Source organism: Poromitra crassiceps (assembly GCF_964638095.1).
Source record: "Poromitra crassiceps genome assembly, chromosome: 13".
Classification (NCBI taxonomy): Eukaryota; Metazoa; Chordata; class Actinopteri; order Beryciformes; family Melamphaidae; genus Poromitra; species Poromitra crassiceps.
Window position 1 is genome coordinate 812,633 of NC_139644.1, and position 21,133 is coordinate 833,765.

Sequence of the window (21,133 nt, forward strand, 5' to 3'; positions counted from 1 at the left end):
GAAAAGAAGGCGAAGAGGAGGACTTCCACTCCTTCAGAATAAGCCTTTTGGCGACAGTTGTCCCCAGTTGTCTATGGGATTTTTGAATGGGTTTTTGGCGCGATGCTTCAAATAAGGTCTGTGGGCAACGCAAGCTTAATCAAATGCGAACCAGTGTTCAGCGGGATAATCTTCACACATGAGGACCACTTTCATGAGTTTTGAAGTGTAAATGCGAGCCCTAGAAGTAAAAACCTCGTGCTAAGCTAATCCAGAACTACACACAGTGTCGCATAGGCTTCCCCGTCACGTCACCACTCAACCTGGACTGTTGTTCATGTGTGCGCTGCTGTGCACTGCTTACCCCGGGCAGAACCAGGTGAGGGAAAGAGAATTTCCGTGTTCGTCCTTTGAAGTGATGACGTTATTGACGTATAATATCACCGTCGACTCAACAGTGTGGTCTCATTTAGCTGTTTGCTAGCTAGCCGCCCTTTTAAGGGCACGTAAAAGCTTAAAAACTCATAGAAATGGTCCTCATGTGTGAAGATTATCCTGCTGAACACTGGTTTGCGTTTGATTAAGCTTGTGTTGCCCAGAGACCATATTTGAAGCATCGCGCCAAAAACCCATTAAAAAATCCAATAGGCGAAAACAGTGAAGAACCCGGAAGTGTTAGCATCAATGTTTTCCGGACTCATTCCTGGGGCTCTCTATTAGGCTCCATTCTAGCATCAACCTATAGTAGACCTTCAATGATAGTTGCCAGAAACATGGCGGGCTGTTAGCATATAAAAATGCTATAATAATGCTAATAATACCATTTGATTCTGTACACGTTTCATCACAAATGGTCCATTCTGCTGCAACACTACAACGCTGCTTAATCCAGAGCCTGGGGGGCAGGTAAAAACACTTTTTTCACCTTTAGACCTTTAGGTCTTTTTCAGGAGTGTCCTGTTCACATTCACACCTGGAAGTTGACCAGTACAGCCACAGTCCGATCTGCTGGCCACTGAGTAGCTCTACTGGAGGAGTTGGGATTAAGGGCCTTGCTCGAGGGCACTGCTTTTTCACTTTCCCCATCCAGATTTATCCTGTCAGCCCCGGGGATTGTACCAATCACAAGCTTGCTTCTCTAACGTTTAGAGCACCACTTTAGGCCACATTGTTGTTTTTTGTTTTGGTCCGAGTGAAATGGTATAGTTGTAACGGCGTTGTGTAGGTTGTACTTGCAGCAACCCATGTTAAGGGCTTGTCCAGTGGTGGGTACGAACGGCCGACCTTTGGCTTGGGAGTCCGACATGTTAACCGCAACACCAAGAGAGCTAGCTGCGTTGGCGGAGCTGATCAACATGCCTTTATACTGGGGAGTGAGTTTAACCAATCCATGTTGTGGTTTCCATGTTAGAAACAGAAATAACAGAATGTCTTACTATTCTGCACTATTTGGGTAGTTTGGTTTTTTTAACTACCAGATAAGAGTCTGGGGAATCGGTGATAGCGAACCCAGCCCAGTGAAACTGTGGACGGTCGTGGAAGCAGTGTGGCCTACCGTGGGATCTGTCCATAGGAGACGTCTGACCAGCTCCATTCATTCGTCGATTTGTTCAGACACCAGATAGGAACACATACACACGATAAGCTCTACACAGTATAGTAGTAGTAGTACTAGTACCATAGACATAAATAATATGGACGTATCTATCCCATTAAATCTCGTTTTCAAACTGGCCGTCACCATCTTAATTTTTCGTCAGCAGAGTGGGAGGGAATGGGTACCGTTGAGTCCTTCCGCACGTCACGTGAGATGGGAGTTTCCCAGAGCCGCAGCTCCACCTGCTATTGGTCCATGATCGGCAAACTGCGCGATCACTGGACAGGCGATCTGTCAATCACCCCCTATCATCTATTTTACTCCAAACGGGCGAGTTATATAAAAAATGACCCCCCTACAGTTGTTATGAAAAGGTGAAACTTGCACTTGCACAGAAATCGAGAGAGATTTACATGCAACATCAAAACCAAAAAAGGACGAATCAGCGTGACGTCACTGCCACCCAAAAATGCTTAACCCCGCGGCAGTTAACTAGTATGAGTTGTGCCAAACAAACGTTAATATCTCAAAAAGTATACATCACATCGCTTATATTTTGACATTCTGAGTGAGAGCAGAATTAGCTCAAGAGTTTGATGTATAATATATGCATGTCGTGTAACTCGTGTTAAAGTTGTGTGAACTGTCGCAGTTTTTAAATTGTAAACATGGTCAGCCGGCTAGAGTCAGACGCTCAAACTCAGGCTCCATAGGGTTCCATTGCCTGCCACCCAGTGACGCCGTTTGTTTACCAAAATGCTGCTGGGCTGATCCTGTGATGTCACAGAGGCAGAAGTCACTGCAGGGTCACGCCCACTGAGTGGCAGCAAGACTGAGTTTGAAATGAATGCTGTAATCAGCCTAGATAACTGACACCTGCTGCTCAGGGAGGAACCTGCTGAATGTTTTGCACCGGTGGGAAAGTGACCTCTGTGCATACCCTGCTTCCGCGCGTTGCGTGCCACAGAATTTGTTTGTTTAAACAAAATGGACATCAGAAGGTTTTTAGTAAAAGTCCAGGAGAAAACATCAAGCCAGCAAGGCCAGCGTCGTCAAGAAAGTGCTGCGGACCGTGTAGAACCTACAGACGAAGCTGCAGCAGCTAGCCAGCGTGAGTAGACTATTTTCATGTTACTGTATTTATCTTTTCTGCTGTTCAGACAGAGGTCAGTGTTGTTGGACAACTAAGCATAGGGTCTATAATGCTGCTGCTGTTCTCTCATGCTCTTTATTTGTATACCTTGCACAAAACGCTTGAACATTGATTGTGCACTGTGTGTGCGGGAAAAATGAGCTGAACACATAGAGTCAATGGTTTGGAATGGAGTTTGGAACACAGAATTGGGTGAAAAATTATACTTCATGGTGCTTTTATAAACAGTCAAACCAGACCGGGTCAATTTGACCCGGGAGGACAACAGGAGAAAGCATTTTTAATAAAACACCCATAATGCAATGAAATTAGTTCACATTAACTTTTATTTGTGAATGGCATAGTATTGAACCACCCGTTATTTTCTGGCAATTTGGTGGGAGAAAACCAGATTTCTGATGGAAAAACTTTTCATTTCGGGTCAAATTGACTCCAATACGAGGGTTAAAATTGAACATGCTGGAGCTCATGTATCTATTTTTACATTGTCGAATAAAATCAATCAATTCTACACACACACTTCCTGACACACAAATCTATAAAATAAGGTAGGTATGTCAAAAAGGAATGTTGGCAATAAAAATCCAAGTTACTCAAAATTGCATTATAGTTTATTGTTTTACAGTAGGTACATAGAGAGGATGCTTTATAGACAACAATTAGAGCCATCTAAAAATAATTACATCAAGAATGTTTTTATATCTCACATTAACAGTACAAACAACAGTACTGTTAAAAAAGTTAAGACAGTTCATTAATGACACACAGCTCTCTAATACTGACTTGATCCAGTAAGGCAACAGGCCCTCTCATCACCTCAATCTATTATAGATGGACTAGGATAACCTCCTTAATGTGACCACAACATGGACATTGAAGGAGGCATTTGAAACAATGTCAATACTAATAGCTGTAGGCTACATCAACTGTGGGTTTGACAATCCCACAAGTTTGTTCTGTTTCCCTCAGAGGACGAGCATTTATGTGGTGGACGTTTTTATTTTCTTAACTAATACAACTGTCCCCATGCATCCTTAATAATAATTATAATAATATTAAAAATTATAATAATAATGTGTGCCTTACTGGACATCATTTCTGCAACATGAATCATGTTAATATATTTGAATGATGTTAATATATTTATACATATTTATATTAGGCAGGATAAGTATAGGTTATGTTAATTGGATCTTAATCACTTGAGTAACACTATGAACTCAGCGACACATTCCTAACACCTGCTCAAAGTCTCATAACAGCTACATCATAATCATAACAGCTACATCTTGGCATATTCATACAAGCAGACACTCATTCAACCTTTCTACACTCAATTGCGACATAGTGGTACTAGAGCAGCAATTTATTGAGCAGACATTTCAAAATACATACAGGTCCCCAACCAATTTTCTACTAGAAACCATGTTAATGTTTTGGGATTTTGTGCTGTGAAGTTGTTTTTTGTACATTATATGCACTAACCCTCTCTAGTATGCAAGAATCCTGATGTTAAATGCAATACCTTTTAAGACCTTTTCAATATATTATAGGAACTCAACGCCACTTTTGTCACATCAGTGATGGGGGTGTTTCATCACGATACGATATTATATAGATTGTTTGGACAACAATACGATATTTGCTGATACCACAACGTCTGCTGCAATACGATATCGATTCAATCCAGGGTCTGCGATTGATATGAGATGATATACTGTATGCCCATTTAACATAATAATCTTCAAAATGTAATACCTCATCAAATGGCGATTAAGACTTTTTCATACTTTTTAAGGGCTTTAATTTTCCATCAACTTTTAATACTTTTCAAGATCCTGCGGATATACTCTATCCACTAACTTACTGTCCAAGGTTTATATAGTCTGGTTGGCTAACTGTTCATGTAGCAACTATTAAAGGCCCATTCCATCGGTTCTGGCGAGAAATAAATGTGCACAAAGTGTTTTTTATTGGCAATGAGTGAATGCGCCTTGGCGTAACTTAAAAATCGCGACCAGGGGCGTTTCTCTCCGACCAGCCGTTCAGAAGATACATGGAAATAACGCATCTTCGGAGGGGTGAACATTTCCCGCCACAGCTAGAGGATGTGACGTCTGCGCGTTCACGAGCTTGCCTCTTGTCCTAGACGGCTAACAGGAAATGGCTAACGTTACGTTCGTCGCTAGCTGGTAGCAAAAGGAAACAACAACACAGACTCCAGAAAAAGTCCACATTAAATAAATAAATATTTATCTAATTAAGCCCGTCTGGCCAGACAGCAGCAATGTGACCGACATCGGGGGGAAACTAGAGTCAGGACTGTGTTTTCGGTTCATGAAGGGAACTTGCTGTTAAGTTAAGTTAAGATTTTTATTGTCACTCCGTAGTACAAGTAGCCTATCTGACCACCTGGTCAGAAACTCTGCTAACATTACCATCTTGTGTGAAGTAATGCAACCCTAACGTTACTACCGTTATGCTTATGGTCATGGAACATTATTGTTTGACTGCAGTTAGCTGTGGTGGTGAGTGCCTATTATAACCATAACATTAGCTTGATGCTATACGCGGCTAACTAATAGATTTAGCTATATTTATAGAAATTACCACCAGCCCCACTAATAACGTTACTGTCTTGTGTGGATAATGAATGTAACAGTCATAAATATGCCTAACGTTACTGTTATGCTTATGAAACATTGTTTGATTGTTCAGTTTGGTCAACTCCAGGCAGGCATTACACGGTACCGTACATACAGGGGAAGCAGGGTAGTTCCTGGCTCACGGTAACGTGAATATCCTATCCATTTCCCCGCAGCCGATGTAAGCCAAAACACGGCCAAACATGCCACAATAACGTCCGATAATTCATCCAGAATCCTTCCTGTGCATCTCGAGGCTGATCTGACCGATAAATTGTCCAGGTTGCCGTTTTCAAGTGACTTTTATGAGTTAACGTTACAAAGCAAACAACAGCTCTGCTGTTGCCAGGCAGCTGCTTGTGAGTATGGTGCCCGCGCGTCAGCTCGTTCACACGCTGCCTGCAGTTACTCCAACGGCCACCTGCGTCAGTAACAGTGACAATTGACGGAATGGGTCTTTAAAGTTACACGGCTTGCAACAGTGACTATTGCCATTTTCCAGGTTCATGCAAAAAGTATTATAATAGTAAAATATGTTTATTTCTGTAGTACATCATCACAACATACTGTAGAACACACGACAAAACAAAGCTTGACATGAATTAAATATTAACACTACCTAACATAGGCCTACTAAAGAAATATAGCCTTAATGAAAGCTAGTCAGACAGATTCATTTGAAAGGGCTTGTGTGCATTAGCTCTCTATAAAATGTTATAGCCATCATGTTTATTTCCCTGATATCAATCCCCCTTTCACTTTTACACATCAGAAAAGTCAAATAAATTGACACGTTCACTCTTCTATCCTTTGTCATGAATGGAAAGCGTGAGTGAGAATCAGTTTCATAAATATGTAGCTGATATGAAACTCTTGTTCAAGTGTTCTGAATGTGAGTTCAAGTTAAAGACCCCCTAAAGTAAAGTAAAAAAATCAGTTTCTCTTCTTGTTCCTTCAGCTTCACTGTGCAGAATGATGTTTGTGCTGAGTTTGACACTAGAAGGCTGTATCCACAATCGTCTGCTGAAAGTGGAAAGTTTCTCTGAGCTCACTGAAAGGCAGTTTTCAACAAGCAAGATTCGTGACATCACGAATCCTGAAGCCAATCACTATCCAGTATTCAGCAGTTCAACACATTCTCACACCCAACTCGTCATATACTGTCAGGAACCCTTCTTGTCGTCACTTTGTCACGATTTTAGAGTGAGAATGTGTTGAAAGCCTGTGTTGTATGCTGTGATTGGCTAGTTAGGTTCTAGATCACCCCGATTGGTTGCTTTGTATTTTGTTTAATGAGACAGAAGTAGGGGAAGTCATTGTAAGGATTTAAACAAGATAATCTAACCTTTTTTTATGGGAAAAACCATCAGACACAAATTATTATTCAAAGTAGAGTATTTTATATACATCTTGAAACATAACTTTAAGGGGTCGATGGACGCCATCATTTGAGTAGGGAGCAAAAAATATGGATGCATTAAATGAACATGCAGGCACTAAACATCTCTATCATTTTCCTGGTCATTACAAAATTCACATTATTCTGGGCGAAAACGGCTCAAGCTGAAAAGTCATATCTAGAGGAAGGTGGGGGAAGCAAGCAGGCAAGGCAAAAGAGTCAGAAGCAAAACAAGGACAATTGTAATGTACAATTGTAACTGTCACTTTGCCTTGCTAAATTTGTACTCTGCCACATTTGGCTGTAAATACTCTGTCCATATCTTGTGTAATGTTTAAACTTATGTATTGTTGTTATTGTGTTTTTTTTTGTATTATACTCAGTGGTTTATATCTCATGCAACGTGTGCACCTTCTACACCAAGACAATTTCTGTGTATGTGCAAACATACTATGGCCGAATAAAAGTATTCTGATTGTGATTCTGATACAGGATAAGGTGCAGCCTGCCAGCTCACTGCTTTCAGACAGAACAGAGACAGATTTGGGTTTGTATAGAATCATCCTGTGACAGACATTAGGCTAATTACTCCTGGACAAACTATTCATGTCAGGGGAATACAGCCTTAATGTGTTATTATGGAGAATTTGTTCTAGGACGAATCAGCGTCACATCATGACAGCAAAAAAAGCAGTTCCGGGTCCCACTGCAGCAGAAAGTAGTATGAAATAAAGCTGTGCCAAACAAATGTTAATATCTCAAAAACTACACATCCCCTCTCTTATTTTTTGACATTGTGACTGAGAGCAGAAATAGATAAAGGGTTTATGTATGAGTATATGTAGGTAGTGTTAAAGTTGTGTGAACTGTCACAGTTTTAAAATGTGTGAATTCAGTAAAAAGTATGCTCAAGGCTGGCTCCATATAGGGTCCCATTATAAAGGGTGAAAAAAGTATAACTAAACTGCGATTTCTCAAACGAAGTATAGCCAATGCGGTTGTTTACAAACACGCTGATTCATCCTACAGTCTACAAAATTATAACCAGAATAACTTCAGTGACTGTCTTGATTTTAATAGTTGCAATTAACAGTGATTTACGCTTCATTTCACAGTAGTGGCATCAGTCCCGAAACTTTCCGTCATTCTTATTTGTGGCAAAGGAGTTAAAGCAAATTTATACTGACTGCGGAGTGTCCGGTGTCCGCGGTGTTCACGGCAAGACCGTTCTCTCCGCAGAGGCACATCTTTTTATGGTAAATACGGTAGGAGTGCAGTGTCTGCAGAGAGCGGAGAATCCCCCTCCAGGCTCCCGTTGTGTTTTTAGCGAGAATGCAAATGTCACATCAGTTCTTCCGTGTGTGATCCTGATTTATATCGGCGAATAATCAATCCTAGTGCAATTGTAGGCTATTTTCAGTTTGTTTTTTAGCAAGTAAGTTTGTTGTCTTCTTGTTTTTGTGCTTTGCATTACATTTTTTCGATCTCAAATCAAGTTTTTATTGACGTAGTAAATTGTAGGCTATTCACTCTAAAATGGGCTCCCTCATGACTGAGCGAAAAGGATCATGTTGCTCCCTCACTCATGTGGCGATGCTCAAACCCGTTCATTTTGCACTGATTTCGCTGGTCACTTGGTCAGTTTGTGGAGGCTTCTTCCCTATACAAACCATAGCAAACATTAGCTGATCATAGCCTCGGAATTGACTGCACGAGCTCGCGGCGTGCTCTGCGGAGTTACATTTTTTGAGAGGAGCGCGGAGCTCCGTGCACTCCCTCCGCAGAGCTTGTGCGGAGCGCCGTGCTCGCCGCACAGAGCCTCCGCTCCGCGAAAACCGGACACTCCGCAGTTAGTATAAATTAAGCTTTAGACGGCGGGACTGTTTTTCGTGTTGTTGATTGATCCTCATCGACAGTTTACACAATATTTTATGTATGATGCCAATTAATTCTATGACGTCTAAAACAGTTTGTTGGCAGCTCTGGTTTTAATGTATGTTTTCGTAAATGTATATTTTAAATGTCACTCTACTCAGGCAAATCGCGGGATAGCTGTAGTTGATGAACCAATCAGATCGTAGTATTTAATGCCTCAACCAATCGCACGTGGCTAAAAGGACCCCAATCTGATCCATGATCTGCCCGTCTGCCTCTGCCCGAAATGTAAAGAGATCGATTCAAATAGATCCGTAGGTCATCATTGGATGATTCAAGTCATGTGACACTAGAACAAGCAATTGATTGGTTTTTGCGATAGTACTGCCTAGCATTTGCCTGGTCAGTGTATGAAATGTAAATTAAGTTTTCATTAAACTACGATCGAGTTGAGGCTGCCAACAAAGGCAATCGTGTTCAGAAGAAATGATTTAGTTCATATGAAAAAAAGCATCTAAACTTAAGATGAGGATCGATCATTTCAAGAATTAAAGCACATAGCAGCCTTCGGCCCCCCACCTAAGTAGAGCGGTGAATGTTTGCTGTTGCAAGCTCAACTGTCTTCAGACCTGGAACAACATAATATATGAGCTGTGTGTGCGTGTGTGTTGTTGTGTGGATTGTGCTGGTCATGGCATGGCCCCTCTCCCCTCGTGGCGGGGGGGTTGGGGTTTTATTTGTGCTGGGCTAACACGTCATTGAAGATGTTGAGGAAGAGGTGGACATGGTACTCCTTGAAGACCAGCGCGGGGCGGAAACGGATCGATCGGTCGCCACAGCCTCCCAGGAGGACACCTGTTGATGAGAGACACTCTTACCATGCATCCACACTGTGACCAACAAGTCACCACACGTCCATTCATAAACCCGGTGTGGACGGTCAGCGGTCAATAAAGGCCAGTTCAGATCAGTTCAGGCTAAACCATTTTAGAAGATTGCAGGGAAAAGTTGCAGCGTTGTGAAGTGACCCGTCTGGCACCTTAAAGAAAAACCACTATAATATTACTGCAATTTTTCCGTGTTAATATTCCCCGTTAGGGTGTCCTGGTCGTTGCTCCACCCCCTCTGCTAATCTGGGGAGAGTTGTAGACTAGCATATGCTTCCTCCGATACTTGTGCAGTTGCCAGCCGCTTCTTTTCACCTGACAGCAAGGAGTTTCACCAGCAGGACGGAGAATGTCGTTATGTCCTACATTACATTAAATTACATTACGTCATTTAGCAGACGCTTTTGTCCAAAGCGACTTACAATATCACAATTTGTCAACAGTACAGAAAACGACTATGCAACACAATCAATGACAGCTAAGATATTTTGATAGATTAGCACCATGTAGGAAGTAGTTTGAGAAGGAATAAGTAACATGTAGAATTAGTAGGTTTGAAAAGGATTTTTTAAAATTTTATTATTATATTAAAAGATGTTCAAGAAGGGCCCAGGTGTAGCCTGAAAAGGTGAGTTTTTAGTCTCCGCCGAAATATGGCAGTGATTTGGCCGTTCTGACCGAAGGGGGGAGCTCATTCCACCATTGTGGTGCCAGGAACGAGAAGAGTTGCGATCGGGACGAGCGACTTTTGAGCCCACGTAGCGGTGGAGGAGCGAGGCGATTTGGACGGGTGGAGGAGCGGAGGGAGCGATGAGAAGTTTGGAACTTGACCATAGATTGCAGATAAGAAGGGGCTGTTGTGTGGACTGCCCTGTAGGCCAGTACCAGTGTCTTGAATTTGATGCGAGCCAAGATGGGAAGCCAGTGAAGGTCACGGAAGAGGGGAGTGACATGAGATAATTTAGGTTGGTTGAACACCAAACGGGCTGCAGCGTTCTGAATGAGCTGAAGCGGTCGGATGGCTGCGGCAGGTAGCCCAGCCAGAAGAACATTGCAGTAGTCCAGGAGATGACAAGTGGCTGGAGCAGGCGTTGTGTCGCTTCCCTCGTGAGAATGGATGGATTTTGTGGATGTTGTACAGGGAGAACCTACAGGAGCGAGCAGTTGCTGCGATGTAGGTTGGACAGCTGGTTGTCAAGGATCACTCCAAGGTTCTTAGCTGTTTGAGAGGGAAACATAGTAGTGTTGTCAATGGAGATGGAAAGGTTGGTGAGGGGACAGTCTTTCCCTGGGAGTAAGAGTGCCTCTGTCTTACCAAGATTCAGCTTGGGATGGTGGGCAGACATCCAGGCACCAATGTCTTTGACGCATGCAGTGATACGTGCCTCGATTTGGGTGTCTGAGGGGGGGAAAGAGAGGTAGAGCTGAGTGTCGTCAGCATAGCAGTGATAAGAGAAGCCATGAGATGAGATCACATGGCCAAGATATCTGATATAGAGAAGGAATAGCAAGGGGCCCAGGACTGGGGCACACCTGTGATAAGAGTACAGGATCTGGATAGGGATCCTCGCCATAGAACCTGGTATGAGCGGTTAGCGAGATAGGAGGCAAACCAGGAGAGTGCAGATGGATCAGTGGAGATGGACTGGAGAAGAGAGGAAGGGATAGGATCAAGGGGGCAGGAGGTGGCACGGTTTGACCTGACAAGCTTAAGGACCTCTTCGGGGGAGAGGGGAGAGAAGGAGGTAAGCCCCGTAGCAGGGGTGATAGAGTTAGAGTCAGGAGTACTGCAGTTATTGACTGGAGGGGGGAAGGAAGAGCTGATGTCATCTACCTTCTTAGCACATAAGGTTACAAAATCATCAGCAGAGAAGGAGGATGGTGGGGGAGGAGAGGGAGGGTTGAGGAGAGAGGAGAAGGTGGAAAATAGTTTGCTGGGGTTGGAGGCAGAGGACTGGATTTCAGTCCTCACTGTCCTCACGGAGAATGTCGTTACATCCTCACAGAGAATGCTGTTACGTCTTCACGGAGAATGCTGTTACGTCCTTATGGAGAATGCTGTTACGTCCTTATGGAGAATGCTGTTACGTCCTTATGGAGAATGCTGTTACGTCTTCACGGAGAATGCTGTTACGTCCTTATGGAGAATGCTGTTACGTCCTTATGGAGAATGCTGTTACGTCCTTATGGAGAATGCTGTTACATCCTTATGGAGAATGCTGTTACGTCCTTATGGAGAATGCTGTTACGTCCTTATGGAGAATGCTGTTACGTCTTCACGGAGAATGCTGTTACGTCCTTATGGAGAATGCTGTTACGTCCTTATGGAGAATGTTGTTACGTCCTTATGGAGAATGTTGTTACGTCCTTATGGAGAATGCTGTTACGTCCTTATGGAGAATGCTGTTACGTCCTTATGGAGAATGCTGTTACGTCATGGAGAATGCTGTTACGTCCTTATGGAGAATGCTGTTACGTCCTTATGGAGAATGCTGTTACGTCCTTATGGAGAATGCTGTTACGTCCTTATGGAGAATGCTGTTACGTCCTTATGGAGAATGCTGTTACGTCCTTATGGAGAATGCTGTTACGTCATGGAGAATGCTGTTACGTCCTTATGGAGAATGCTGTTACGTCCTTATGGAGAATGCTGTTACGTCCTTATGGAGAATGTTGTTACGTCCTTATGGAGAATGCTGTTACATCCTTATGGAGAATGCTGTTACGTCCTTATGGAGAATGCTGTTACGTCCTTATGGAGAATGCTGTTACGTCCTTATGGAGAATGCTGTTACGTCCTTATGGAGAATGCTGTTACGTCCTTATGGAGAATGCTGTTACGTCCTTATGGAGAATGCTGTTACGTCCTTATGGAGAATGTTGTTACGTCCTTATGGAGAATGCTGTTACATCCTTATGGAGAATGCTGTTACGTCCTTATGGAGAATGCTGTTACGTCCTTATGGAGAATGCTGTTACGTCCTTATGGAGAATGCTGTTACATCCTTATGGAGAATGCTGTTACGTCATGGAGAATGCTGTTACGTCCTTATGGAGAATGTCGTTACGTCCTTATGGAGAATGCTGTTACGTCCTCACGGAGAATGTCGTTACGTCCTTACAGAGAATGCTGTTACGTCCTCACGGAGAATGTCGTTACGTCCTTATGGAGAATGCTGTTACGTCCTTATGGAGAATGTCGTTACGTCCTTATGGAGAATGCTGTTACGTCCTTATGGAGAATGCTGTTACGTCCTTATGGAGAATGTCGTTACGTCCTTATGGAGAATGCTGTTACGTCCTTATGGAGAATGTTGTTACGTCCTTATGGAGAATGCTGTTACGTCCTTATGGAGAATGCTGTTACGTCCTTATGGAGAATGCTGTTACGTCCTTATGGAGAATGCTGTTACGTCCTTATGGAGAATGCTGTTACGTCCTTATGGAGAATGCTGTTACGTCCTAATGGAGAATGCTGTTACGTCCTTATGGAGAATGTCGTTACGTCCTTATGGAGAATGCTGTTACGTCCTTATGGAGAATGTCGTTACGTCCTTATGGAGAATGCTGTTACGTCCTTATGTAGAATGCTGTTACGTCCTCACGGAGTATGTCGTTACGTCCTTATGTAACGTGCCAGGGGGCGTGTCTCCTGGGGTTGCGTCAGCACGTTGGGCTACGCAGGCAGGAAGCGTTTAAAGCACAGGCTTGCAGGGCAGCCGGCTCTAATTTGTTTGTGCGTGGCCAGCCGACTACGTGTCGTCGTCTGGCATCAGTGTGAGCCTGCGCCCATAACGGAATGTAAGTAGCTGTTTTAGTTGTTTTAGTAAATAGTGTTTTAGCTGTGTTGATGATATGATTTAAACCGGTGCAATTTGTCTTAGCAGGAGATCGTGGGTGTATTGGCTGCCAGTGTGTGGACGCTAGCCGTGGGACAGCGCGGTGTTGGCGGGTGCACTGGTAGGTTAGGATTATGTGCATTAAATGTATTTTGGTTTCTTGCTTCTGACGTTTTGGGGGACTGTGGCAATTGTGTATATTAATGTATTAAACCTGTATTATTCTGTGTTGCTGGTAGGGCACGGCTGTGTCTACATTGTCCGTCCTGTCCTTGCTGTTGTCCTGCTGGAGCTGTGCCTGTACTGTAGGTTCATGAAGGAAAACGGTATGTTAGCTTAGCTTTGAGGTCCCCTGGTCTCAGTTACTATTGGGAATACAGGTATAGGAATAGGATGTGTTTTATTAATGCTGTGCTTTGTGTTCTGTTTTCTTGTGTGTGTGTGTAGGAAGTCTATGCCACTGTTTTTAGAACGATTAAACTGATTACACTGTAAAGCTGAATTGCCAACTTTGAACTCTAGGGCATAATGATATGCCTGTGTGAAAATAAACCTTGTTCTATTGAGAAAAGTAACTAGTCTCTGTCTTCCTTGCGGGGAAGTACTATTGGGCAAGTGTCACATTTGGCGTCTACGAACAGGATAGTTGGCAGTTCAGCTACACTAGAAAAACAGTGGCATAGAAAGAAGACATCAGCCATTTTGAGAACAGCACTGCGGGGAGCGGCCACCAGTCTTCTGCTGTCTCAGGATGTCTGTCCAGGAGCTGCAAGAGCAGCTTAAAGCCCTTGAGGAGAGGCTGGATAAAGAAAGAAAGGAAAATGACGGTCTACGCAACCAAAATGAACATTTGACAGGTCAGATCGGAGCAGAAGCTCCAAACAGTAGCCCACTCGATGAGACAACCGATCCACCTCCCCCACTGGAGATTGTTTACCTACCTAAAGAAAAGAAATGCTGTATGTTTTCTGGTAAAATTGGTTCTATACCCTTTTATGACTGGCTGGATGAGATTGAGAATTCACTTAGCTTTAATCGATACAAGGGGAGGGAGAAAGCTGCGTACATTTATGATCATCTCGAGGGGGAAGCGCATCAGGAAATAAGACATTCTGTCAGTGGGATAAGGCAGGACCCAGATCAAATGTTGCAGGTGTTGAGAGAAACTTATGGCCACCCTTTATCATTGACAAAAGCACAAAAATGCTTTTTTGATAGGAAACAGAAAGAGGGAGAGAATTTGAGAGAGTACTGTCACGAGTTAATATCTTTAGCGACGGGGGTGAACCGTTGTAAGGGAGGGAAGGGTCTGGGCACGAATGAGGCTGTTAGACATCAATTTGCGGAAAACGTTAGAGACCCCTCACTCCGAAGGGAGCTAAAAAAACTCTTAAGACAGGAACCTGACATTGATCTCAGAACCCTCTGCCAGGAAGCCATTTTACTCACCGAGGATGATAGTGGCAGAGGTAAAGTCACATACACACGTGAGACAGCTGCTGAATGTGGTGGGATTAATGTCACTAATCAACCTGACCCCATATTAGTTGAGCTGAGAGAAGCCATAAGGAGACAGGATGGCAAGATGGAGGCCATGGCTAAGGAGCTGTCACAGCTGCAGATGCAGGTGGGGAGGCCTCAGCGGGGCAACAGACAACAACCCAGGTATGATCCTGATGGCAGACCGATCTGTTTTAAATGCCAGGGGGTGGGACACATTGCAAGGGTTTGTAGAGGGGTACCAGCGCCCTATGCTAATTCTGATACACCACAAGGGCAGTCAAGGGAGGAGGGGACTCAGAATCAAGGGCAACGCCCACAGGGAAACTTTTCCCCTCTGCAGTAAGGAGCCAAACTGCAGATGGGGGCCAGCTAGGCTCAGAGGACATTCATTTGGAGCGGGATGAGGTGGTGGAAGCTTTAGTGGGTCCCATACCTGTAATTAATGCTGTTATGGGGGGGGTCCATCTATCTTGTTTGTGGGACACTGGATCAAATGTTTCTGTCATAACTGAAAGTTTTTTCAAAAAACATTTTGAAGGCATGGGGCAAACTGCATTGCAAGCCTGTGGGTGGCTTAGTTTAAAGGGGGCGAATGGGGTCCCCATGCCTTATGTTGGGTATTTGAGAATGGATGTTGACATTAATGGAACAGTGCACCCGCAATGTGGTATTTTGATTGTGAAAGACCCCTCAGATCCTGTCACCAAAATGAAAAGACAACAAGTCCCAGGCATAGTGGGCATGAATATAATAAAGAAATGTAAACAGTATGCATCTTACCCACCTGGTCTTCCCTGTGAACCCCCTCAATCTGGTCCCATTCAGGGTTTTGCAAAAGTGTTAACATCCAGTCCGGTCATCGTGCCGGCAGGCTCAATGTCTTTCATCCCCGCATCAGGGCTTCAAAATCATAACCCCGCCAGTCAATCAGTGTTAGTTGAAGCACTGGAGATAGATGAAGGGGTGCTTCCGGGCAGTTTACTGGTGTCAGCAGCATACGTCCGGATGGAAGGCGGGCAGCTAATGATTCCTGTACTTAATGTTGGCACCATTGACACCTGTTTGAGCCCCCACACTCGCATTGCACGGTTAACAATAGCCGAAGTAGTGGCGGGGGGCGGGGAATCAGTCCAGTTTCTGGAGGTGGGGCCACAGGAAGTGGAGGTATCTATTTGTTTGCATGAGGCTGCAGTAGGGGACAACACGGTCTCAGGCGCTAACGCTTTTCCTTTTGAGTTCCAATGCCCCCACTTGACAGAACAGCAGTTGGCTCAGGTGAGGGAAGTCTTAAGTCAAAATGAGGATGTTTTTGCTTTCAGTGATGGGGATCTAGGCTGTACTAACATAATCGAGCACGAGATTCCAGTGTCTGATGATATCCCAATAAAACAGCGATATCGTAGGTTGCCGCCCAGTCAGTATGAGGAAGTAAAAGCCCATATTAGGCAGCTCCTGCAGCAGGGTGTCATAAGGGAGAGCTGCAGCCCCTATTCTTCACCCTTGGTAATTGTGAGGAAGAAAGATGGAACGGTGAGACTCTGTGTGGATTATCGACAACTGAACATGAAGACAAGGAAAGACGCGTACCCCATACCAAGGATTGAGGAGTCACTGGACGTCCTGTGCGGGGCCCAGTGGTTTTCAACTCTTGATTTGGCCAGTGGGTACAACCAGGTTGTTATGGCAGAGAAAGATCGACATAAGACTGCTTTTTGCACTCCATTTGGACTGTACGAATTTAACCGCATGCCGTTTGGTTTGTGCAATGCACCAGGCACCTTTCAGCGTTTGATGGAGAGGATTCTAGGAGATGAACATTTCCAATCTCTGCTGTTATATCTAGACGATGTGGTGGTTTTCTCTTCTTCTTTTGACCAACATCTTTTTCGTCTCCAGATGGTGTTTGCCCGCTTCCGAGAGAGTGGGTTGAAAGTGAAATGGAGTAAGTGCTCCCTCTTCCAGCAGGAGGTCTCCTACCTGGGCCATGTGATCTCATCTGAGGGAGTGGCTACCGACCCGGACAAGGTTCGTGCAGTGGCGGAGTGGCGACAACCCGAAAACTTCACAGAGCTTGAATCTTTTATGGGCTTTGCCGGTTATTATAGAAGATTTGTTAAGAACTTTTCACGGATTGCAGCCCCCCTGCATGCCCTGCGCTCACTGACTTCTCACCGGGCCGGGAAGCCAAAGTCAGGGAGTGTTCCTTTCAGAAATCTCTGGGGTGTGGAATGCGAGACTGCCTTTCAGACCTTAAAGGACCTGCTCATCTCTGCCCCTGTTCTAGCGTATGCTGATTTCTCGAAACCATTCTATCTGGAGGTCGATGCTAGTCACCAAGGACTGGGGGCGGTGTTGTCCCAGGACAGTGAAAGGGGCAGGCGGCCAGTCGCCTATGCAAGCAGAGGGCTGAGACCCTCGGAACGAAATATGGAGAACTACAGTGCCATGAAGCTGGAGTTGCTGGCACTGAAGTGGGCGGTCACAGATAAACTCCGTGAGTATCTGCTGGGGCACAAGTTTATCATTTACACCGACAACAACCCCCTGAGTCACCTGGCGACAGCCAAGCTGGGAGCGATCGAGCAGCGCTGGGTGTCGGAGCTTGCCAGGTTCGATTTCGAGCTGCGGTACCGGCCGGGGCGGCAGAACGGCAATGCGGACGGCTTGTCCAGGCAATACACTCGTCCCAGGGAGCAGCCGCTACCCCCAGACGTAATGCGAACAGTGGGGGAGGTGAGGGCCTCATTGTCTGCCGGGGTGGCGGGGGAGCAACCGGCAGCAATAAACGAACTGAGTATTTCCTCCAGTTTCCCAGTGTATCCCGGAGGCTATTTGGCAGCACAGCAGCAGTCAGACCCAGTAATTAAGTCTCTCCTGAAGTACTGGAGGCGGGGCCAGAAACCGACTCGAGGTGAGAGGGCAGCAGAGGGAGACCGAGCTCTGGAGTTGCTGCGCCAGTGGGAGAAGATTGTGGAGGAGGATGGTCTACTCTACCGCCAGTTCTCTGACACCAGACGGGGACAAGTGAGGCAGATACTGTTGCCCAGCAGCTTGCAGAGAGAAGTCCTCCGCCGGATGCATGATGACCATGGGCATCAGGGAGTGGAGCGGACATTCCAGTTGACGAGGGCCAGATGTTATTGGCCTGGTATACACCGAGACATAGAGGAATACTGCAAGCAATGTGAACGCTGCACCGTCGCCAAGGCTCCCCTGCCCAAGGTGAATACAGAGTGGGGAAGTCTGCTCGCTTCCCGTCCTTTGGAGGTTGTAGCGATGGATTTCACTGTGCTCGAACCCTCTAGTGATGGGCGTGAAAACGTACTCGTCCTCACAGATGTTTTTACAAAGTTCACAGTGGCAGTTCCCACAAGAGATCAGAGGGCGGTGACTGTGGCCAAGGTTCTCGTCAAGGAGTGGATTCAGAGGTATGGTGTTCCGCAGAAGATCCACTCCGACCAAGGGAGGTGCTTTGAGGCGGAGATAATCAAGAACCTCTGTGCTCTGTACAGCATTCGGCAGAGCCGGACAACCCCGTATCATCCGCAAGGCAATGGGCAGTGTGAGCGATTCAATAGATCGCTCCACAACTTACTGAGAACCCTGTCTCCTGAGAAGAAGAGGAGGTGGGTAGAGCATCTGCCTGAGGTCGTCTTCGCCTATAACACCTCTGAACATTCTAGCACCGGGTACACACCATATTTTTTGATGTTCGGGCAGACTCCACACCTGCCGATCGACATCTTGCTTGGGGCAGGCGACGAAGACTTTCTCGGGACAGTCGATGAGTGGGTTCAAGACCACCAGTTGCGGCTGCAAGCTGCCTACCAGAATGCCAGAATTCAGATGGAGCAGCAGGCAGAGGCTAGGAGAAAGTATCATGGCCCTTCGTCAGGGCAAAGTGCTTTACAAGTGGGCCAGCTGGTATACCGAAGAAATCATGGCTTCAAAGGACGACATAAGATTCAGGATCTGTGGATGCCGGTCCCATATAAAGTCATAGCATGTCCAGGTTCTGAAGGGGTGGTGTATACGGTTGTGCCCGTGGATGGATCGCAGCCTCCAAAGAATGTCCACCGCTTGGAGCTCCGGCCCTGCGTCTCGAATCAGGGAACGGTAAGGGGCGGGATACAGTCAAAGGTAGCCCGAGCAGACAGGAGTGACTCTGACACTGGGGAAGAGGAGTCTGTGCTGGAGGGAGTAGGGACTCGAAGAAGGGCCCGCCGGACCCCACAGGTGGAGCCAGTACCCTCAGAAGAGAGATCCGGTTGGCAGTCACCTATTGCTGCCCGGGAGCCAGGTGACATGGATGACAGTGGGCCAGAAGAGGAGTTAAGTGACCATGAGCTGAGTGGGGCATCTAGTTCAGAAGCGGGGAGTCAGGATCCATCGGTGGTACCCCTGCGTCGGTCCAGCAGGCGGACAGCGGGTCACCATTCCAACCCCTTTCACCTCCCGCAATCTACCGTCCAGGGTCGGGAAAGAGGGGCTGTGGCTCAGGTAGTGGCACACACTAATCATTTGTGGGTAATGGCGCTGAATGATATTATTTCTACCTGTAAGCACTTTATAGTTTAGCTTGTTAAATCATCGGGACGATGATTTTTTGCTCAGGGGGGGTGAGTGTAACGTGCCAGGGGGCGTGTCTCCTGGGGTTGCGTCAGCACGTTGGGCTACGCAGGCAGGAAGCGTTTAAAGCACAGGCTTGCAGGGCAGCCGGCTCTAATTTGTTTGTGCGTGGCCAGCCGACTACGTGTCGTCGTCTGGCATCAGTGTGAGCCTGCGCCCATAACGGAATGTAAGTAGCTGTTTTAGTTGTTTTAGTAAATAGTGTTTTAGCTGTGTTGATGATATGATTTAAACCGGTGCAATTTGTCTTAGCAGGAGATCGTGGGTGTATTGGCTGCCAGTGTGTGGACGCTAGCCGTGGGACAGCGCGGTGTTGGCGGGTGCACTGGTAGGTTAGGATTATGTGCATTAAATGTATTTTGGTTTCTTGCTTCTGACGTTTTGGGGGACTGTGGCAATTGTGTATATTAATGTATTAAACCTGTATTATTCTGTGTTGCTGGTAGGGCACGGCTGTGTCTACATTGTCCGTCCTGTCCTTGCTGTTGTCCTGCTGGAGCTGTGCCTGTACTGTAGGTTCATGAAGGAAAACGGTATGTTAGCTTAGCTTTGAGGTCCCCTGGTCTCAGTTACTATTGGGAATACAGGTATAGGAATAGGATGTGTTTTATTAATGCTGTGCTTTGTGTTCTGTTTTCTTGTGTGTGTGTGTAGGAAGTCTATGCCACTGTTTTTAGAACGATTAAACTGATTACACTGTAAAGCTGAATTGCCAACTTTGAACTCTAGGGCATAATGATATGCCTGTGTGAAAATAAACCTTGTTCTATTGAGAAAAGTAACTAGTCTCTGTCTTCCTTGCGGGGAAGTACTATTGGGCAAGTGTCACACTTACGGAGAATGCTGTTACGTCCTCACGGAGAATGTCGTTACATCCTCACAGAGAATGCTGTTACGTCCTCACAGAGAATGCGTTACGTCCTCACGGAGAATGCTGTTACGTCCTCACAGAGAATGCGTTACGTCCTCACGGAGAATGCTGTTACGTCCTCACAGAGAATGCGTTACGTCCTCACAGAGAATGCTGTTACGTCCTCACAGAGAATGCTGTTACATCCTCACAGAGAATGCTGTTACATCCTCACAGAGAATGCGTTACGTCCTCACGGAGAATGTCGTCGTTACGTCCTCACGGAGAATGCTGTTACATCCTTATGGAGAATGTTGTTATGTCCTCACAGGAAGAAGCCTTACGAAAGAAGACACCGTCTTTCCCCCCAACACTTTACAGGAGGTGCTGGCCAACACAACTATCACAACCATTCGGTTGGCCAGTGGGTTATGGGTGCGTGGGACCTTCTATGTGCCATAATGGGCATGCCTGGGACAATGCAAGCTAGAAACAAACGTATCTGCGTTCCGGGCCCTCTGAGCCCAGCTGGATCTCCCTAACACATACTCTTAATCCAGCTTCCCACCCGCAGACACGGCCAATTGTGCCTGTATCGATGCTCGACCAAGCCGGAGGTAACATGGGGGCTTGAAACTGCGACCCTCATGTTGGTAGGCAGGGAATCTACCACAGCACTACCTGGATTCCCCTCTGATCAAATGTCTTGTGTGCTTGCAGTCCCATCTGCCTAGTCTCCAGCTGCACAGCCCTGGACCCTTGCTCCGGACCTGCTCG

General features: G+C 45.7%; 1 protein-coding gene across 1 annotated transcript in view; it reads right to left on the reverse strand.

The window, feature by feature from the left end:
- Nucleotides 1-3,274: 3,274 nt before the first annotated feature.
- The window catches only part of LOC310788182 (4-aminobutyrate aminotransferase, mitochondrial-like), a 106,319-nt gene continuing 88,460 nt past the window's right edge, over nt 3,275-21,133 (reverse strand). The window contains exon 16 of the mRNA XM_083649707.1: nt 3,275-9,503. Within this exon, the coding sequence (XP_083505833.1) occupies nt 9,382-9,503 (122 nt within the window). The 3' untranslated portion in view covers nt 3,275-9,381. The remainder of the gene's footprint in view (nt 9,504-21,133) is intronic.